Raw genomic sequence first — 17797 nt, 5'->3', positions numbered from 1 at the left:
AGGTCTGTGCATCCCTTCATGTATATCCCTCATCAATGTCAGTGGCCTCCTCCTGTAAAACCATTCCCGTTTTAGGGGCAGTCTAATTGTTGCCCATCTAGGGCACATGTTGGTAATTTACTCTGATTAAAAAGTTTTCCTTTAATTTTTGTGAGCATTGTATGTTTTTTCATCACCAACAACCAAAGACTACCAGAGGGTTAAATGCATGTGCCCACTGTGCATTGTTTTCCTAAATCCTTGCCTGTGCCCATCATTGCTGCTTGCAGTTATATTTTCATTTATGACTTAACATTTGTAAGTGTCACTTGTTCAACTAAGCAGCCTTTGTTTATTCAAATATTACTTTTTATTGATAAAAAAAAAAAAAAAAACACTATCAGTTATTGGTATAAGGCCTGAAACTCTTGGGCTGGGTGATATGGCAAAAAAGCAAATCATCTTCATTTATTTTCTTATCAGAACATTTGAAAGATCCTTGATTTCAATTTGTTTTTTTATTTGTTTGTTATTTTTTACAATTATCTAGTCAGCTTAATGCAATTACAATATTATTTAAATAGACTATTATTAAATGTTTTATATAAAAGTAACAGCAGTTTAAGCCCGTTAGCATCATGCAAACATGAAATATCAGACATACAGTAGTAGTTATTTACGGTTTTGTTTTATCATTATTATTCCACTGTTCTGCTTTCCATTGTTTTTCCATGTAAAACTGTGCCTGGTGGAAGCGTTTGACCTCTCGTGCACCATCATGAGTTTGGATCATTCTTTCCTCTTGACTGTTATCATTAACGTGTCTAATATTACTGTTTGGTAATAGTTCTATTCAAAAACACGATTCCTTGCTTTACAAAAAATTAAATCATGACAAAACATTAAATTCAAATGAATTGATAATATTGGAAAAAAATCACCCAGCCCTGTGAAATTCCATGTTAGGGTTAACACTAAATGTTTTTTCTAGTGGCCTGTTCAGATTAGTGGTTCAGACTTCTCATGTTTAAACTGACAAAGCCTAAAAACTCATGCAAATAATTCAGTGAACAGACACTTATTTGCCTCTTCAGGGAACAGTGATTTAGTGTTAAGTGGCTTTTATAACTAAAATGTGTACAGCAAAAACAAATGTGGATAACAGATGGTAACATCTTGTGCGCTCTTACCTCCCAGTCTAGATAATCACCAACATCCTCGAAGTTTGTGAGCAGAGACACTGAGCAGAAGAGGCGCGGCAGCTCGTCCCTCGTCATGGGGGGAAAGCGGCTGTCTTTAAGGGCACTGTGAAGACGACATGAAGGCACAAGGTTTGGGACACAGCCATACCATGGGTACAGTGTGAAACCATGATCAACATTCAATAAAAAAAAAAAAAAAAAAGTATAAATCTAACAGCCTGATAAAATAAAAAGGAAAATTGCAATGAACAAGTATTCATGAATATGGTAAGACTACAACCTAGTGAAGCTGACTAGTGAGTTGATCTAGATTCGCAGACACAAAAGACGAGGTAATGTCGTCTCAGAAAGAGAAACCCCATCACCAAAGAAAGATCAACAGTGAGAGAAGGAAGGAGGAAGGAGGGTTTGTAAGTCAGGTAGCCTGCATGCATCTCTGAGTCGGCTGCCAAGCACGTTCTATAAATAGCCTGAATTAGCACTGACCGATAAACAATGTCGTATCAAGATCAAGATTAAAAATGTGGATAATGATAGTAAGCTCTGGACATTTTTACTCAATAACTGTATGGATTAATCTAACATCCTATCTATCACACACGACCGAAGCCAGTCAGAGCTTGCAGGTAATAAGTTCACATGTTTTGTGTGTGTGTATTAATGGTGCAGTTCCCACTGACACACACACACACACACACACACATGACACTCAGTGATTTCAGTGTCTTAATATAAGAGGAGATGAACACATGCACTTCATCTCCTGAGCTGCTCGTCATTTTACCAGCTTTACACCATTGCACTTTAGAAACAATACCTTCAAACACACTCAAATGTAAAGTAAAACTGAAAGACCATCACTACAATCAAGTTTTTATTATTATTATTATTATTATTATTATGAATGTATACGGTTTTGTTGTGCAGCATCTTATCTGATTTTACCAGATTTGATGTGATCTTTCATGTCTGTTGGTTGATTGTCAATCTTGGAATGGCCCTCTATAAATGACTGAAAATCTGATTCAACACTTAGATTTTTCAAGATTAGTGACCGATTTTGGGAACAAAACGCATTTGTATATAACCACCCGCAGGGACCCAATGGTAGTTTTTTTTTGTGGGTGCTCTGCCATTCTTTAAGCAACCATGGGATCAGTACCTATGGTAAGACAATGGGTAACGAGGCAAATCCCCAAATACACAGTGAAGAGCTGTGACGAAACACACCTACTTTCAAATCAAATGCTCCGTACTCCATGAAGCTTTCCTGATGCTGACAGATCCCATGAGAACATTTCCCAGATGTCAACTGTTGCTCGTGTTTTGTATACCACTACTTCATTGCCCACGAGAAGCAATTAAGCTGATTAAAGCTTCACTATTCCTCCATGTGTGCACAGAACATGAAATAAAGCCCTAAATGTAAAATGATCCCCAGCAGAGTTCTTCTGTATTTGGACACTGTTTGGTAAGCTCTTGGCACATTTAGGCAGATTCAGGAAACAGGCATGCAGGATATAAAAACAAAACATTCCCTTCATCAATGACTGACCAAAAATATTCAACGGGGCTTGGAGAAATATGGGAAAACAATTCTAAAAATTTGAAAACTGAACATTGCACTTATTGGCCTCATTCGCAACTGTAATTTTCATGCATTTTTGTGATGGGATCCAATAAAACCACATTAAAGTCATCCTAAAAAGAAATATCTAAATACCATCTGGATGTTAATTCTAGGTGACGAATACATGCATGAGCTTGTGCAGGACTTGTTATAGTTCTTAGTTCTTATTGGGGAACCAATGGCCTTATGGAATTTATTTAGTAAATTATTATTATTATTATTATTATTATACATAAATAATTTCAACATTTTATTTGCATGCACCAAAACGACATTGTATGGATTAAAAGGTTTATGGCAGCAGCACCCGTGATGCTTAATTCTAGCAACAACAATGCATTACTATACTCATTACTTTACTCATAGCCACCTCTGACACCAGACTGATTCACAGACCGAATGTGGAAGCCTGGAGGTTAACTACATTGATTTTGGTTACATAAGCTGGTTCAAAGTCAACCAGAGAATGGAGAAGTGGGAATTTGGCAGCGAAGCATCTGTCCTTGTGTCTCCGTTCCTGCTGAGGGAAGAATGTGGCTGTTCTAGAGATGGATGACTAGATTGGAAGCAAGGTCAAGCAACTGCTTGAGAAAGAGAAGTCTAAGATGTTCTTTACAGGCAATGCATGTACAAGTGTTAAAGTGCACAGGCAACTTCAAGTAGGGCTGACTTCTTCCTGAAAAGTGAAAACTGGTGGCAGTCCAGTACAGACTGCAATTTAGCTGAAATTACAAAAAGCAAAAAAAAAAAAAAAAAAGTTCATTGTTTATTGTTGTTAATATTACTCCTGTCAGTAGAGAGGGACTGCAATTAATGTTGAGCACAGAAATAATTTTTTGTATATCTTGCAATTCCATTTGGTGTAAACAAAAAAAAAAAAAAAAAACTCTTTTAAAGATTTTTTCAAGAAAAGTGAAATCAAGATATTTTTTCGTAATAAATATTATCAAAAATAATATCACATTAGAAGATACAGAGAAAAAAAAAGCAGAATTTCAAAGAGAGATGTAGCTTACCTGGTAAGGGTGTACTCCCTGAGTCCTGAGTGCAGGTTCATGGCAGAAAATGTACCTATACAACCCCTTAACCGCTTGTCCCGGCCGATTTTCCAAGTGACAAACAGTGGGCTGTTGGGAAAGAAAATAACATCTATCAGAAAGCAGTTGGAATACACAAGTAATTCAAGTTATGAAAGCAAATATATCCCTCTATAGGTTTTTGCAGGGCTCCAGACTAACTATTTTTAATAGGAACACTGAACCCCGACTAAAAATGTAACTGTATACTGACCAATGCTTATTGATTATTTTAATTTCAGAGAGATACCACACATATATATGATAAAATTACTACTGTTTTGCATTAACAAGTGCAGATACTAATAACAATAATAATACGTTCATTTCTTGTTTATTTCTTGTTTATACACATCTGACAGTAAAGCACCAAGATTGAGCTGGGAAGCTTACAAAATGTATTTTATTAACAACAGTAACATGCAAAATCTTTTTTATGTAGAAAATATATTGTACTCTTATCAAATTCACCATTATTAATTTATAGTCTCATATGAAACTGACCAAGGACTTCAGTGATTGTGTGTGATTCCGTGGTAATTTTAAGTAAAAAGTTTGTTTTTCAATGCACTCTGACAGTTTTTAACTTCATAAACAAAAAAAAACAACAAAACTGACAAAATCTGATTTCTTGATTTGATATTTTATAATATTGACTTTATCGTTATTTAATATTTTTAAAATATAAAAGATAAAGTGAATGGTTAATAAGTCAATAAGTTCTCCTCTGCTTCCATCTACAGGTTATAGTGGTAATTTGATGTATTGTTTTCTTATTTTACATAATTGTTTGTTCACAACAGTATATTTTGGTCATCTCATTTAAAATAACATGGTCCGAGTTCAAACTGATAAACAGTCTTTGCTGCACTGCTCAAATGAGTAGAGGGATTTTGTTACACTTTTATTTTGTATCCCGTTTGATGTTCCTCATATGCGACAAAAATGGCTGTGCGGGTTGAACAACGCGGTGGTCGTGCCAGAGCGCTTGCGTACACAATGTACTTGCACTGAAAGAAAAAATGGTCCTAAAATGTAGGGATGCATGATCATGATTTTTCATGACCGATTCCGATACCGATTTTTTTTACAAGCAAACTGACCGATTCCGATACCGATTTCCGATATTTTCTTTTTATCTTTAAGCAACAAACAAGAAAGAAGGAAAGTGTGCATAAACAATTTAAACATAAACAAATTAACGTCAGTAACCGCACAGTATGTAGCCTGCATTCAGTACAAACACAGATGGTACAGAAATCAGTATTTAGCTTTTGTTTTTGAATTGGGTTGAAACTACATAGAATTGGCCTTAAATTAAAAGATTAACTGTACTCATGTGAAATTAAAGGCAATAACTGCATAGTTCTACAATCCAAACACCACATCAACATTCAATAAGATGTTTCTTAATAAGCATTCAGTATTTGTTTTAGTTTTTAAATTTGTTTTTTAAAAAAAAGGTCTTTACCAGTAAATACATTATTCCAAAATGTTAAAATCAAATAATTTTGGTGCAAATAAAACAAAGATGCAAAGTGTTTCATTCATCCAATTAAAAAAAAAAAACTGGGTAATGATTCACATCTATATTTTTTTACTTGAGCCAATGAAAAATAAATAACTTCTAACTGTGAATCATTACCCAAATTTTTTTTTAATTGGATGGATGAAACATCTTTGTTTTATTTGCACCAACATTATTAGATTTTTCAGTGTTCTAAAGCAGGTGATTTTTAAATAAAATTAAGCCAAATTAAGTCATTTTAAGGTAGAATAAAAATAATCATCCTAATGCAAAATAATAATAAAAAAAAAACATTTCAGTTTTGTCAGTTTAGTTAGTTTTCATTTCTCATCCAACACGTGAGAAGTTGATCTTTTCACGGTCTACGCGTGTTCAGGGCGTTACAGTATGCTCGCACAGCTTTAGTGCGCGCAGAAAAGGGACTCTTATTTTAAGCAAAAAACACCCGGTTCCTAAGTATAAGCATGTGAGTGCAATCACAAATCTGACGTTGATTTTATACAACAGTTTACCAAACATGTAGTTAATATTGATTGAGTTAGCCTACAGTTAAGGCACACTATTCTGTGTGTTTTGATTTCACCAACGGAAATAGTTTCAAACAAAACGAAGCAGAGCATTCGTGCATCTCAGGGAAACACTTTGACATTCTGTTCCTAAATGAATCTAATCTAATGTTGTTTTAATGATAATTAAAATATGAAAGCACAAACTATACAATCTTAAACCAATGGAAAAAAAGTTTGGCTAATGTAGTTTATGGCTTAATTAAAGCTGCAGTAGGTAACTTTTGTACATTTTGTTAAACCTGTCATTATGTTCTGACAGTAGAATATGAGACAGATAATCTGTGAAAAAAAAATCAAGCTCCTCTGGCTCGTCCCAGTGCTCCTATTGCCATTTGCAGTTACGGACCGCTCCCGTTAAGAAACAACCAATCAGAGCTGCGGTCCGTAACTTTGTTTGTGTTCAAAATGTAGAAAAATTTATATAATAAGCGAGTACACCATGAATCCATTTTCCAAACCGTGTTTTTAGCTCGTCCTGAATCACTAGGGTGCACCTATAATAAGTGTTTATATTCAGACTATTTTAGATTGCTTCGGGGATACCGCGGCGGAGTAACCCAGTACCTTTGTGATTCTTCATAGACATAAACAGAGAGAAGTAGTTCCGGCTACAATGTTCTTCCGCAAGACGCAAGCAGTTCTGTTTATTAACCGCTAGAGCGTCAAAAGTTCCCTACCATAGCTTTAAAATGTATGTGCTCACATACCACTTTTCTACAGAATAAAAAAATATTTCCATGGCAAATATGTAACATTTGGCTGCTAAACAATTATTTTGCAAACAAAGCTTTGTACTTCACTGGCGTATTGAGATTAACGTGAAAAACTCTGTTATGTGGAAAAAATTGTTTTTGCCATCCCACTGCCGGTGGTCCTGACAACTGTATGTGACTTATGCTAACAGGCTCAGCCCTAGCCCTGGGGCTCATCTTTCACTATCTGTCCTCTACAGTCTGACTTTAACTATCTCTTTAGTGTTATCTGTTCAACTCAACCAACCCTGAGATGTCACAGGTTATAGTATTGCAAGACACTGTAATGTAGCAAACATAAGCCAAAAAAAGGGGTAATATCTTATTTTAAGCATTTTGAGGTTATTTCATCTAGATATCAGGCTATTCCTCAATTCTTTCAGGCGATGCAACCTTGAGCTACTGAAATTAAACAAGCAACTCATTCTAACTCCCTCTTCTTAAGTTAACATTTTTATGTTAAAGCATTGTTTGTTTTCTTTTCTCTTGCTTTGGTATGTAATATTAAGTATAGGTTGCTGGACACAGACATTGTTCTCCAACTTGTCCATCTTCTGTACACCCAAATTGGAGTTAATGATAAAAAGGATTAACCATATATGGCCTGCGGTCGCTGTCAATATTTAACTACTCCTAAGACAGAAAATTTAGGCCACTTGTTTAAGGACCAGTTGAATATCCCTTTGCAAGGAAAAAACTGGAAAAAGTCTTTTAATGTGCTGGAAAAATCAGATTAAAGACTTAACTCAGTGAGCACATTTACATGCACAGAAATACGCAAACTACTACTAAAATTAGTTTTTACCTATTTAGCATATAAAAAAAAAGAAACCACTCGAAATCCCTGAAAAGTCAAAGAATAGCAGCATGAATCCCTAAAATGATTCCCTTGGTTGGAAAGAGGAGTTATGTTGCATAAACACTATCCCACCTAACCATCTGCCTTCCACACTTGGATTTTCAGTCACATTTGCCAGCATCAGGCATTTTCTCCTGACCTTTAAATCCAGGGACAGTGACACATCACATGGATAAAAAGATATGGTTGTATCAAAGCGGCTCTGAGCAACACTTTTTCCTGGACATCCAAAGCATCTTTTCTGAATCAGTGGGCATAACTGAGGAAATGGTGCTATGCAAACAAGAATAACAAGATACATTTTTGTTTAAAGAGTAAGATTTAATTTTTTTTTAAGTTTGCCATCTATAAGCGTGTTTTATCACAAACATAAAGGGTTATATTTGTACAAGTGGGTCCATGACAATAAAAAAAGTCCAGTGCTTTCTACAAATGTAATTGCAGAATTGTTGCTTGTGCACAGTACAAAATACTGCAGCAATTTGTTACAACAACTTCAACTTATACACAAATTATAACTTAACTAAGAAAACTAATAATTAAGTCAAGAATGAACACCAAGTTAAAATCACATTTACAGGTCAATCTCAATAAGTGTTGTCACAGTACCAAAATGTATGTATTTGGTACCAATACTAGTGAAAATCCATCGCTCTCTGTACCAATTTCAGTACCAAAGCACAAAAACATGCTAATTAAAAATTCTGACTACACTTTCATGAATCCAAACTGTGTGCATATTTAAATTTAAAGGTTAAAACTACAAATGCAATATTATTGCAGGATTCGCAGACCACATCGCACACCGCTATAGTTTTTTTATTTTTATAATGTTGTCTTATTGATGCGTGTTTGCAGGGTAAAAACATGGGTTGATCTTCACATTGGTCTGAACTCTTAACAAAACAACAGTTTTATTGAAAATGTTCATTTATTCTGCCAGCAGGTGGAGCGTTTGGTATAATATAACGGTTTCCCTGGTAACACTAGAACACAAAGCAGTGCAGTACTGGACTTGAAGTGGTGAGCATGTTTATTCAATTAAATCATGATGTTGGCCTTTTGAAATTCAATAGTCACATTCAGCCATATCGCAATTCTGGTCTTTCCGTCCGTAAATTCTTGAAATCATAATTAAGACTTTCTTGTATAATTTAAAGGGGGGGTGAAATGCTATTTCATGCATACTGAGTTTTTTACACTGTTAAAGAGTTGGATTCCCATGCTAAACATGGACAAAGTTTCAAAAATTAAGTTGCACATTTGAAGGAGTATTTTTGTTCCCAAAATACTCCTTCCGGTTTGTCACAAGTTTCGGAAAGTTTTTTTCGAGTATGGCTCTGTGTGACGTTAGATGGAGCGGAATTTCCTTATATGGGTCCTGAGGCACTTCTCCCAGAAGAGCGCGCGCTCCCGTATAGCAGAGCACTGAGAGCACAACAGACTTCACTGATCAGAGCGAGAGCGTCGCCAAATGTCACAAAAGAAGTGTGTTTTTGGTTGCCAGGGCAAGACAACCCTGCACAGATTACCAAAAAAAACAGCATTAAGGGACCAGTGGATGGAGTTTATTTTTACAGAGCATCAACGGAGTTGTGCAAGTGTTTGTTCCCTGCATTTCGAAGATGCTTGTTTTACAAACAAGGCCCAGTTTGACGACGGATTTGCGTATCGTTTATTTTTTAAGGATGATGCAATCCCAAGGAAAAAGGGTCACGATCGTGTGTTGGAACCGCAGGCGGTGAGTAAAACTGCTTCAAATATCTCTGCCTCCTTGTTAGTGCGTCCCCTCCCATGCCAGAGACCCGGGTTCGAGCCCCGCTCGGAGCGAGTCGTTGCTGCTGCTTCTTTCGTTCAGTTTCAGCCTCTGGATCTGATTCTGGACCATAAATAAACGCTGAATCTGACTGTAAGCCATGGTTTGTTTTGGATGATGGGTTTTCCCTCACGGTAATGTCACAGCTTCCACATGCTCTCAACGCAAAAGCCTGTTCGCGCTCGTGATTCTTTAGCTCCGCCCACACGTCACGCCTCCAGCCGGTCGTGTTTTTCCAGCAAAAATCGGTACAGACTATATTTCTCTTATGAATATAATAAAACTAAAGACTTTTTGGATTTATGAAGGATGCAGTACTACTCTATATGTACTCAAGATTAACAGGATATTGAGTGAAAACGAGCATTTCACCCCCCCCTTAAGACTTTTTAAGGCTTTAAATTTGATACTACTTTTTTTTTTAAGACCTGTAGAAACCCTGAAACACAATGATGGGGAAGACTGCTGATCTGACAGTTGTCCAGAAGACAATCATTGAGACCCTTCACAAGGAGGGTAAGACACAAACATTCATTGCCAAAGAAGCTGGCTGTGCAAAGAGTGCTGTATCGGAGCATGTTAACAGGAAGTTGAGTGGAAGAAAAAGATGCACAACCAACCGAGAGAACACCAGCCTTATGAGGATTGTCAAGCAAAATTGATTCAAGAATTTGAGAAAACTTCACCAGGAATGGAATGAGGCTGGGGTCAAGGCATCAAGAGCCACACATCCTGACGTGTCGAGGAATTTGCTGAACCAGAGACAATGTCAGAGGCATCTTACCTGGGCTAAGGAGAAGAAGAAATGGACTCTTTTCAGTTCAGAGTTTTGTATTTCATTTGGAAACCAAGATCCTAGAGTCTGGAGGAAGGCTGGAGAAGCTCATAGCCCAAGTTGCTTGAAGTCCAGTGTTAAGTTTTCACAGTCTGGGATGATTTGGGCTGCAATGTCATCTGCTGGTGTTGGTCCATTGTGTTTTTTGGAAACCAAAACCACTGCACCAGTTACCAAAAAATGTTGGAGCACTTCATGCCTCCTTCTGCTGACCAGCTTTTTGAAGATGCTGATTTCATTTTCCAGCAGGATTTGGCACCTGCCCACACTGTCAAAAGCACCAAAAGTTGGTTAAATGACCATGGTGTTGGTGTACTTGACTGGCCAGCAAACTCACCAGACCTGAACCCCAGAGAGAATCTATGGGCTATTGTCAAGAGGAAGATAAGAAACAAGAGACCAAACAATGCAGATGAGCTGAAGGCCCTTCCAGACCACCTCAGCAGTGCCACAAACTGATCACCTCCATGCCACGCTGAATTGAAGGCCAACAATTCACTAAAAAAAAATTTTATTGGTCTTGAAGTATTCTAATTTGTTGAGATAATGAATTTTTTTTTTTTTTAATGTTAGCCAAAATCATCACAACTAAAAGAACCAAAGACTTGAACTACTTCAGTCTGTGTGTACTGAATTTATTTAATACACAAGTTTCACAATTTGAGTTAAATTACGGAAATAAATTAACTTTCCCATGACATTGTAATTTATTGAGATGCACCTGTACATTGCAAACTTTTATCTGACTGTTTAGTGTAACATACTACCATAATTTGTGCAAAGTACCACAGAGCTTACAGACAAAAGGTTGATAGCAGTTGAATTGCTATAGTAAACATTTCCACAGCTCTCACCCTGACCATTTCAGAGTGTCAAATTACACTCTATGACCTTTGACCACTAGTAAGGGGCCAAGTACTGAAGATGCAAAGTGAAGACTACAGAAATACAAAGACGGTTCACTCCTATACTTGCAGTAATACACATACTTAAGAATGTGGTGTTTTCAGCATCAGCCGTCTCATCGTCCCATCAGATCTTCATCTTCAGAGCTGCTCTGAGAGCATTTTAACATTTCATTTAAAATAATCTGAAAAAGAAACTCTGACATGGTCAATCTAACTCTAGTCTCGTGTAGCCAGTCCTTCAGGCTGAAGGTCTGGAATTCATGGTAGCTTTCATTGGCCAAGACCCATCCATGAGGCCGTTTGACCGACATGTTTAACCACCAATCACGGTTTGTTTCGAAACATTTTAACTAAAAGATGGAGCTGACCTCAATACAAGACAAATAAAGTTTTGACCTGCAAATTATAGCAAAAGTGATTTAAAATTGTCTTATTACAAAATGTATTTAAATTTAGTCCATTCATATCTTACCTGTATGTAGGACTTTTTGAGGGATTTTAGGAATTCAGAATAACTTAAACACCATGAACAAAAATCATAGAATGCATAACAGATCATTAATTAGTATGCATTCAATTAGCTACAAATAATTTACCGAGCACACAATGATTAATAGATCATATTTTGAATTAAAACGCATAAAAATGTTAAGTTTTCAACTGATTTATGATCATACACTTTATGAAGAATTTTTTACTGATGTTATAACTGATTAACAGTTTCCTAAAGTACATTTAAATGCATCACAAATTGCATTAAACTGGTAAAACTACGTAATGTGCTTTTTTATTATTATTGTTATATGCATACAAGTATTTTCTTTCTCTTTTTTTATATTGCTGTATGATGAAAAGAATATCCTCGGTTTACAGTATACTGAAAATTTTGAGGCAATAAAGTGAAAATGGCAACCAAATTACTATTGTGTGCTTGGTGTCATTTTAAGACTATAAACAATCATCCTTTACCTAAACTTAGTTTACAGTAGCTAAGTCCAATTATTTAGGCTTACAAACAATTTCATATTTATATTGTATATTATTAAATAGTGATCAGTAAGGCATTATATAATGTTAATGAAAGCTATAGATGTTAATTGTGTAATGTTTAATATGCATAATACTTGTAGCAATCTGAATATATATATATAAACTAACTTTCTGTTAAGCATAATTTTTTTATGAATTACAAATTAAGTGTTTATAAAGAGCAACATTTTTTATATACAGTACCTCTCTTTTAATTGAGAAAGTGATGCTGTTTGCACATCGGAAAGCATATATTTGGCTCTTATGACAATTTTTAACAAATATTACTTTTTATGATTTATAAAACATGCTGAATGAAAGTGTCTGCTAAATTAACAGATCTGAAACGATTAATGTTTTTCGCATTTGTGAAAACAAACAAAAAAGGCATATTTTAGAAAATGGCAGTGATCCATAAATGGAATGTGTTAACAAAACAACTTCATATTTTGTACACAATGTCTTAATGTATGTGTGTGTACAGTTCAAATAGGGGCAGTGTTACTATAAGCAGAGATAGAAACTCCAGTGAAGGCATTCACTCAGATTAAAGATCCCTTTAACGCTCTTATAACCCAGCACTCAAACTGTGGCCCGAGTAAACCGCTTTGTTTGTCCGTACAAATACATAATCATTCACAACCGACCAGCTGTCATTGAGAAGGCTTACCTGAAAAATGTCCTAAATAACAAAGATTCAGTGTTTAGCGAGCGACAAAACAGCAGAATATAAAACCGTTGTATTTTTAACACTTAACATGAAACTATTCTTGTGTGTCCCGATATCACCTTCACATGAGCTCGTGGTTGCAAATCAAATGAACAATTCTGTACGAGTTTTCGGATAAAATGAAGTAACGTTAACGTAAACAACTCTTGGGCTTTGTTAGCTTACTAGCTCACTTCAGCTAACCCTTGAAAGCGGCTTCAAATTGAATAAAAAAATAAAAATCACTCGTGTGTTTTGGGAAAAATCTAACGTTAATTAAATGGGAAAAGAAAGAGTACTGGGAGCTAAATCGAAAAGAGGTATATATTCGGCGAATGAGAATCGTGTTTGTTGGCTAGCGTTGGTTAGCATGTTAGCTTGCAGAGAAGCTTGAATAAAGAAGAGCAGGCTAACACCCATTTAATCTCTTTCTGAGAAAAAAACTAAACAAAACACCGCAGCTTTCACTTAACCAATTAACAAGCGCATTAATGATGGATTAATTGTACTCTCAAGTCTTCGAAATTGTAAATTTAAAAAACTTTTAAGACTAACTTAAATTATAAATATGTATATTTGTTTTTTGTTTTTATCAAATATGTAACGTTATACCGTCGATTATAAAATGTATACCGAATCGATACACGATTATATTTGAGAGTAACGTTATGTATTGATTAACAACATTTACTTAGAACACATCAAAAATATTGAGTTTGGAAACATGACATTAGCTCTTATATGTAACGTTATGTATGTGTGTGTGTGTGTTTATGTATATATATTTCTTTTTTTATCGCGAGGGCTTGGATTAGCTAGGTTAGGAGTCAACTATTAATCACTGCATTCGGTACGGACACAAAAACAAAGTCATTATCACAAAGTCACGAGGACCAAGCTTCACGGTTCGAGCACAGCGAGCAGGAAACACACCGTCTGTTGTTGTAGCAAAGCGGGTCAAAATAGCCATATTGCTACTTACTAGGGGTCGTTTGTAAACCTGGGTGTTCGAGGAGGCTGGTATCCGTAGAGATGGCAATAAAGCACGTCGAAGCAAAAGCAACACATCTCCGCCGAAACGACCATTTTCCTGGCTCCGGAGCCGGGGCTGAGAGTCGGGGAGAGGCCGGTGGAAGTGTATCCTCCTGGAGTTGGGGACAGAGCATTGGTGCTGCTGCTGCTCCCCGGACCCCCCAGGCCGTTCATCCGAGTCACGTTCCCGGCCACAACACTCGACGACGACCCGATCCCCAATTCCGATCCACAATGTCCGGTCCCGGCTACTCCGCTCCCCGCCCCGCCGGGACCCCCCGCACCGGGGGATCCCGACAACTTCTGCTTCTTCACCCCGCAGCACCCTGCCGCCATCTTCGAACAATCTGCACCGACACACCGCTTCCGACCCATCACCGTCACCGCGGGAAGGGCGGGCCGAAACGCAGACCACGCGTAGAAATCCCACTGCGTCAGCACGTACGACGGACAGTGCTCCACCTTCCCTTGTTAATAACCGAGCGGGGCTTACGTTATATCTCTCCGAGGGGAGAGACTGCAATGTCACCCGATATTTTTTCTCCTTCGAAAAGACGTAGCGTACGCTGCAAGCCCTACGTAATGTTCTTAGGGACTCAAATTAAAGGCTTCGACGGAGCCAATGTGTGTTTGTTAGAGTAACAGCCCCTCCTTGGGATGCGCTGTGCCGACTGCAACGATGCACGCAGGATACTGTCAAAACATGCACGCGTCCATCCATACATGAAACGACAGTCATAGACAAATATATGGCCTGTAGAGTCAGGTCTCCCTCTGCGGGAGCGGGGACCTCGAGTACGCAGGACCCATACACGCCTCGCCCGAGAGGCGACGCAGTCTGAGCGGCGTTCAGTCGATGCGGTTCGGCTGCGTGCGTGATAGCACCATAGCCTCACGACCTGCTTTAATGCAAGGCCGCCGCGTAAACCGAGCCCAAAAGTTTTCCTTCGACGGATCCGAGCGCTGTCATCCGATTATTTAGGTGCATTTTCGCACGGCATAATAGCATGGCCTCCGTCAGATGTGTTCGAGTGTTCCGCTCGCAGCTGCTAACATTAGCTCGGTTGCGGTAGAGAAGATATCCTATGCGATCATCTGAAGCGCTCAGAATAGTATTCTCTACTTTCACGCCGGAGTACAGAACCCAGGACGTAGTTTACGACAGATTCCTGCGTGTCAAACGCATTTCTCCCTATTCACGAACTACGCTATCACGGCGACGCAGACATCCCTCATTTGTTATGGACTCGTCCTCTTTGGTTCAAGTCTTCGACCTGATGGAGGAAGAATGGAGCCGTTAGAGAGCACCGTGACCCAGCATCCCGTCTCTCACCAGACAACAGGAATGTGCTCACCCTTGTTAAACGCGTACACACACTGCAATGGAATCCCTAGAAATATTAAGGGCTTTTAAAATGAGGGAGGGCTATTTTTTTTATTTAATACCACTTCAAAATGTCTTTATAGTTTCTACACCATTTTGTGACACTGAATCACAAATCAGTCATAAGTGTTCTTTTTTTAATCATATCACTGATCAGTTAAGTTTTGGTGTGTTTATGCTTGGAAATGTACAAAATATCTTCATGGAACATGATCTTTACTTAACATCCTAATGATTATTGGCATAAAAAAAATTGATAATTTTGACCCATAGAATGCATTGTTGGCTATTGCACAAACTTTGCTACATGAGATGGTTTTGTGCTCTAGGGTCACATTTGTTTTTAATGTGTGGCCATCAGAGGCCTTGCAGAAAATATAATAAAATAAATCAGAAGAGAAAGAATGGCTTCTGTGCTTGGACACCTATAGATAGCCATATTAAAATCATTTGGCACACTGCTATTTAATATAGTTTTTTATGCCAAAAATGTATCACTGTTTATTACATTGATTATATTATGATAGTGACATTGAAAAAGGGAGAATGTGGTGTTTCTTGGTGATCACAAGGGTCTAGACCACTTCTAAATAAATTCATAATTACTGCTACAAAAATAAAAAAGGTAAGATGGAAAAAAAAGTATTTAAGGTTATTTAGGCCATAAAATAATTTTTGTTGATTAAAAGCATGAACAAACATGGCTACTAACGAAACTGAACTATGACATTTTTTTAAATGCTGACAAGGTTATAAAAGTTACATTTAAAGCACTAAGAAAGCCTTATACAGATGTCCTGTCATCGTAGGAGTCATTTCTTGATGAGAGCGGTGTTTTGTCGAGCGGAGTTGCACAAACTGTAAAATCAGAGAACACAGACAGTAATGAAAGATCCAGAAACCCGTGATCTTGTTTTCTTAAATAAACAATAATAATACAAATAAAGAAATAAAATAAACAAATACTTGATGTGAAAAAAGTTTATTTTCTCACAAAATATGGTATTATTCAAAGCTATTCCCAAAGTATGAAAATAAAGAAAGCATTGGATAATACATATTTCTTATGTAAATTACAGTTTATAACTTAGAAACACATTATGTGTTGTATTAAATAGTTCATAAACATCCAAAAGGAATAGCCAAGAAATGATGAATACTGAAATCTTGAACCATTTTAATGGATAAAACTGATAATAAAGTATTATAATGTATATTTATAAATCATGTGTATTGTTGGTGGATAAATATAACTAGAAACAATCATCTTTTTTTTTTTAAATTGTAATATATAACTACAACAATTATGTTATTTATTATTGCTCATATTTCATCAAATAAGTAACAAGCAGTTGCCTTTTAATGAAATACATAAACAATTGTATTAACAAGATGTATTAATGCAAAACATGCTCAATTTACAACGCAAGAGGCAGAATTGTGCCATCTGGTGGGGAAAAATTATAAGTCAAATGTAATGTCATTGTTTAACCACTAGAAGGCTCTCGGTCCCTTATAGATACAGGTGCATCTCAATAAATCAGAATGTCGTGGAAAAGTTCATTCATTTCAGTAATTCAACTCAAATTGTGAAACTCGTGTATTAAAAAATTCAATGCACACAGTCTGAAGTGGTTTAAATCTTTGGTTCTTTTAATTGTGATGATTTTGGTTCACATTTAACAAAAACCCACCAATTCACTATCTCAACAAATTAGAAAACTTCATAATACCAATAATAATACAAAAAATTGTGAATTGTTGGCCTTCTGTAAAGTATGTTCATTCACTGTACATGTAGGCTACTCAATGCTTGGTAGTGTCTCCTTTTGCTTTAATTACTGCCTCAATTCAGCGTGGCGTGGAGGTGATCAGTGTAATTTGTTGAGATCGTAAATTGGTGGGTTTTTGTTAAATGTGAGCCAAAATCATCAAAATTAAAATGTAAAAAAGACTTAAAACTACTTCAGTCAGTGTGCAATGAATTTGAGTTGAATTACTGAAATAAATGAACTTTTCCCTGTGTGTGTGTATATAATTATACAAAATAAAATTAATGCATTTTCCGGTAAAAGCAGTAGGCTAAGCACACGTGACTCGTCATTCCCGCGTTCAAAACATGTTTGCGGCTGACTGATGAACACAACACAACCCGGGAAAACACGTCAGAAGTTGGATGCAGAGAAGTTAAAAGAAAAAAAGCCCACGATGAAGCCCGTGCATCACTTTCAGTTTCAGGTACGTTCATAATCCTGTGAAATCATTTTGGCTGTTGACGTTAATAACGTGTTTAATATCGGTAATAATTTCACCAACACCAACACCAACGTTTCCACGTTTCCTAAAGAAAATTAGCCATGGTTTTACTACGAATAAAAGGCAAAAACCACGGTTCTTGTAGCCATGGTAAGCAAAAATTAACAAAGGTTTTGTTATTTCAAATAATAATTTACAAAGACGTATTCAAGGTAAAGTTAATATTTTTTGTG

The 17797-nt window shown here is 36.7% G+C and overlaps 1 protein-coding gene across 1 annotated transcript in view; it reads right to left on the bottom strand.

Moving 5' to 3' along the window:
- The window catches only part of LOC113038296 (AMME syndrome candidate gene 1 protein-like), a 31095-nt gene extending 15856 nt beyond the window's left edge, over positions 1 to 15239 (bottom strand). Inside the window, exons 1-3 of the mRNA XM_026195609.1 lie at positions 13875 to 15239; positions 3828 to 3938; positions 1170 to 1284 (exon numbers count right to left, since the gene is read on the bottom strand). Of these exons, the coding sequence (XP_026051394.1) occupies positions 1170 to 1284; positions 3828 to 3938; positions 13875 to 14299 (651 nt within the window). The 5' untranslated portion in view covers positions 14300 to 15239. The remainder of the gene's footprint in view (positions 1 to 1169; positions 1285 to 3827; positions 3939 to 13874) is intronic.
- Positions 15240 to 17797: the final 2558 nt, after the last annotated feature.

The sequence above is a fragment of the Carassius auratus genome, chromosome 21, assembly GCF_003368295.1.
Source record: "Carassius auratus strain Wakin chromosome 21, ASM336829v1, whole genome shotgun sequence".
Classification (NCBI taxonomy): domain Eukaryota; kingdom Metazoa; phylum Chordata; class Actinopteri; order Cypriniformes; family Cyprinidae; genus Carassius; species Carassius auratus.
Note: the sequence above shows the minus strand (reverse complement) of the source record. Positions and strands in the feature narration are given on the sequence as shown.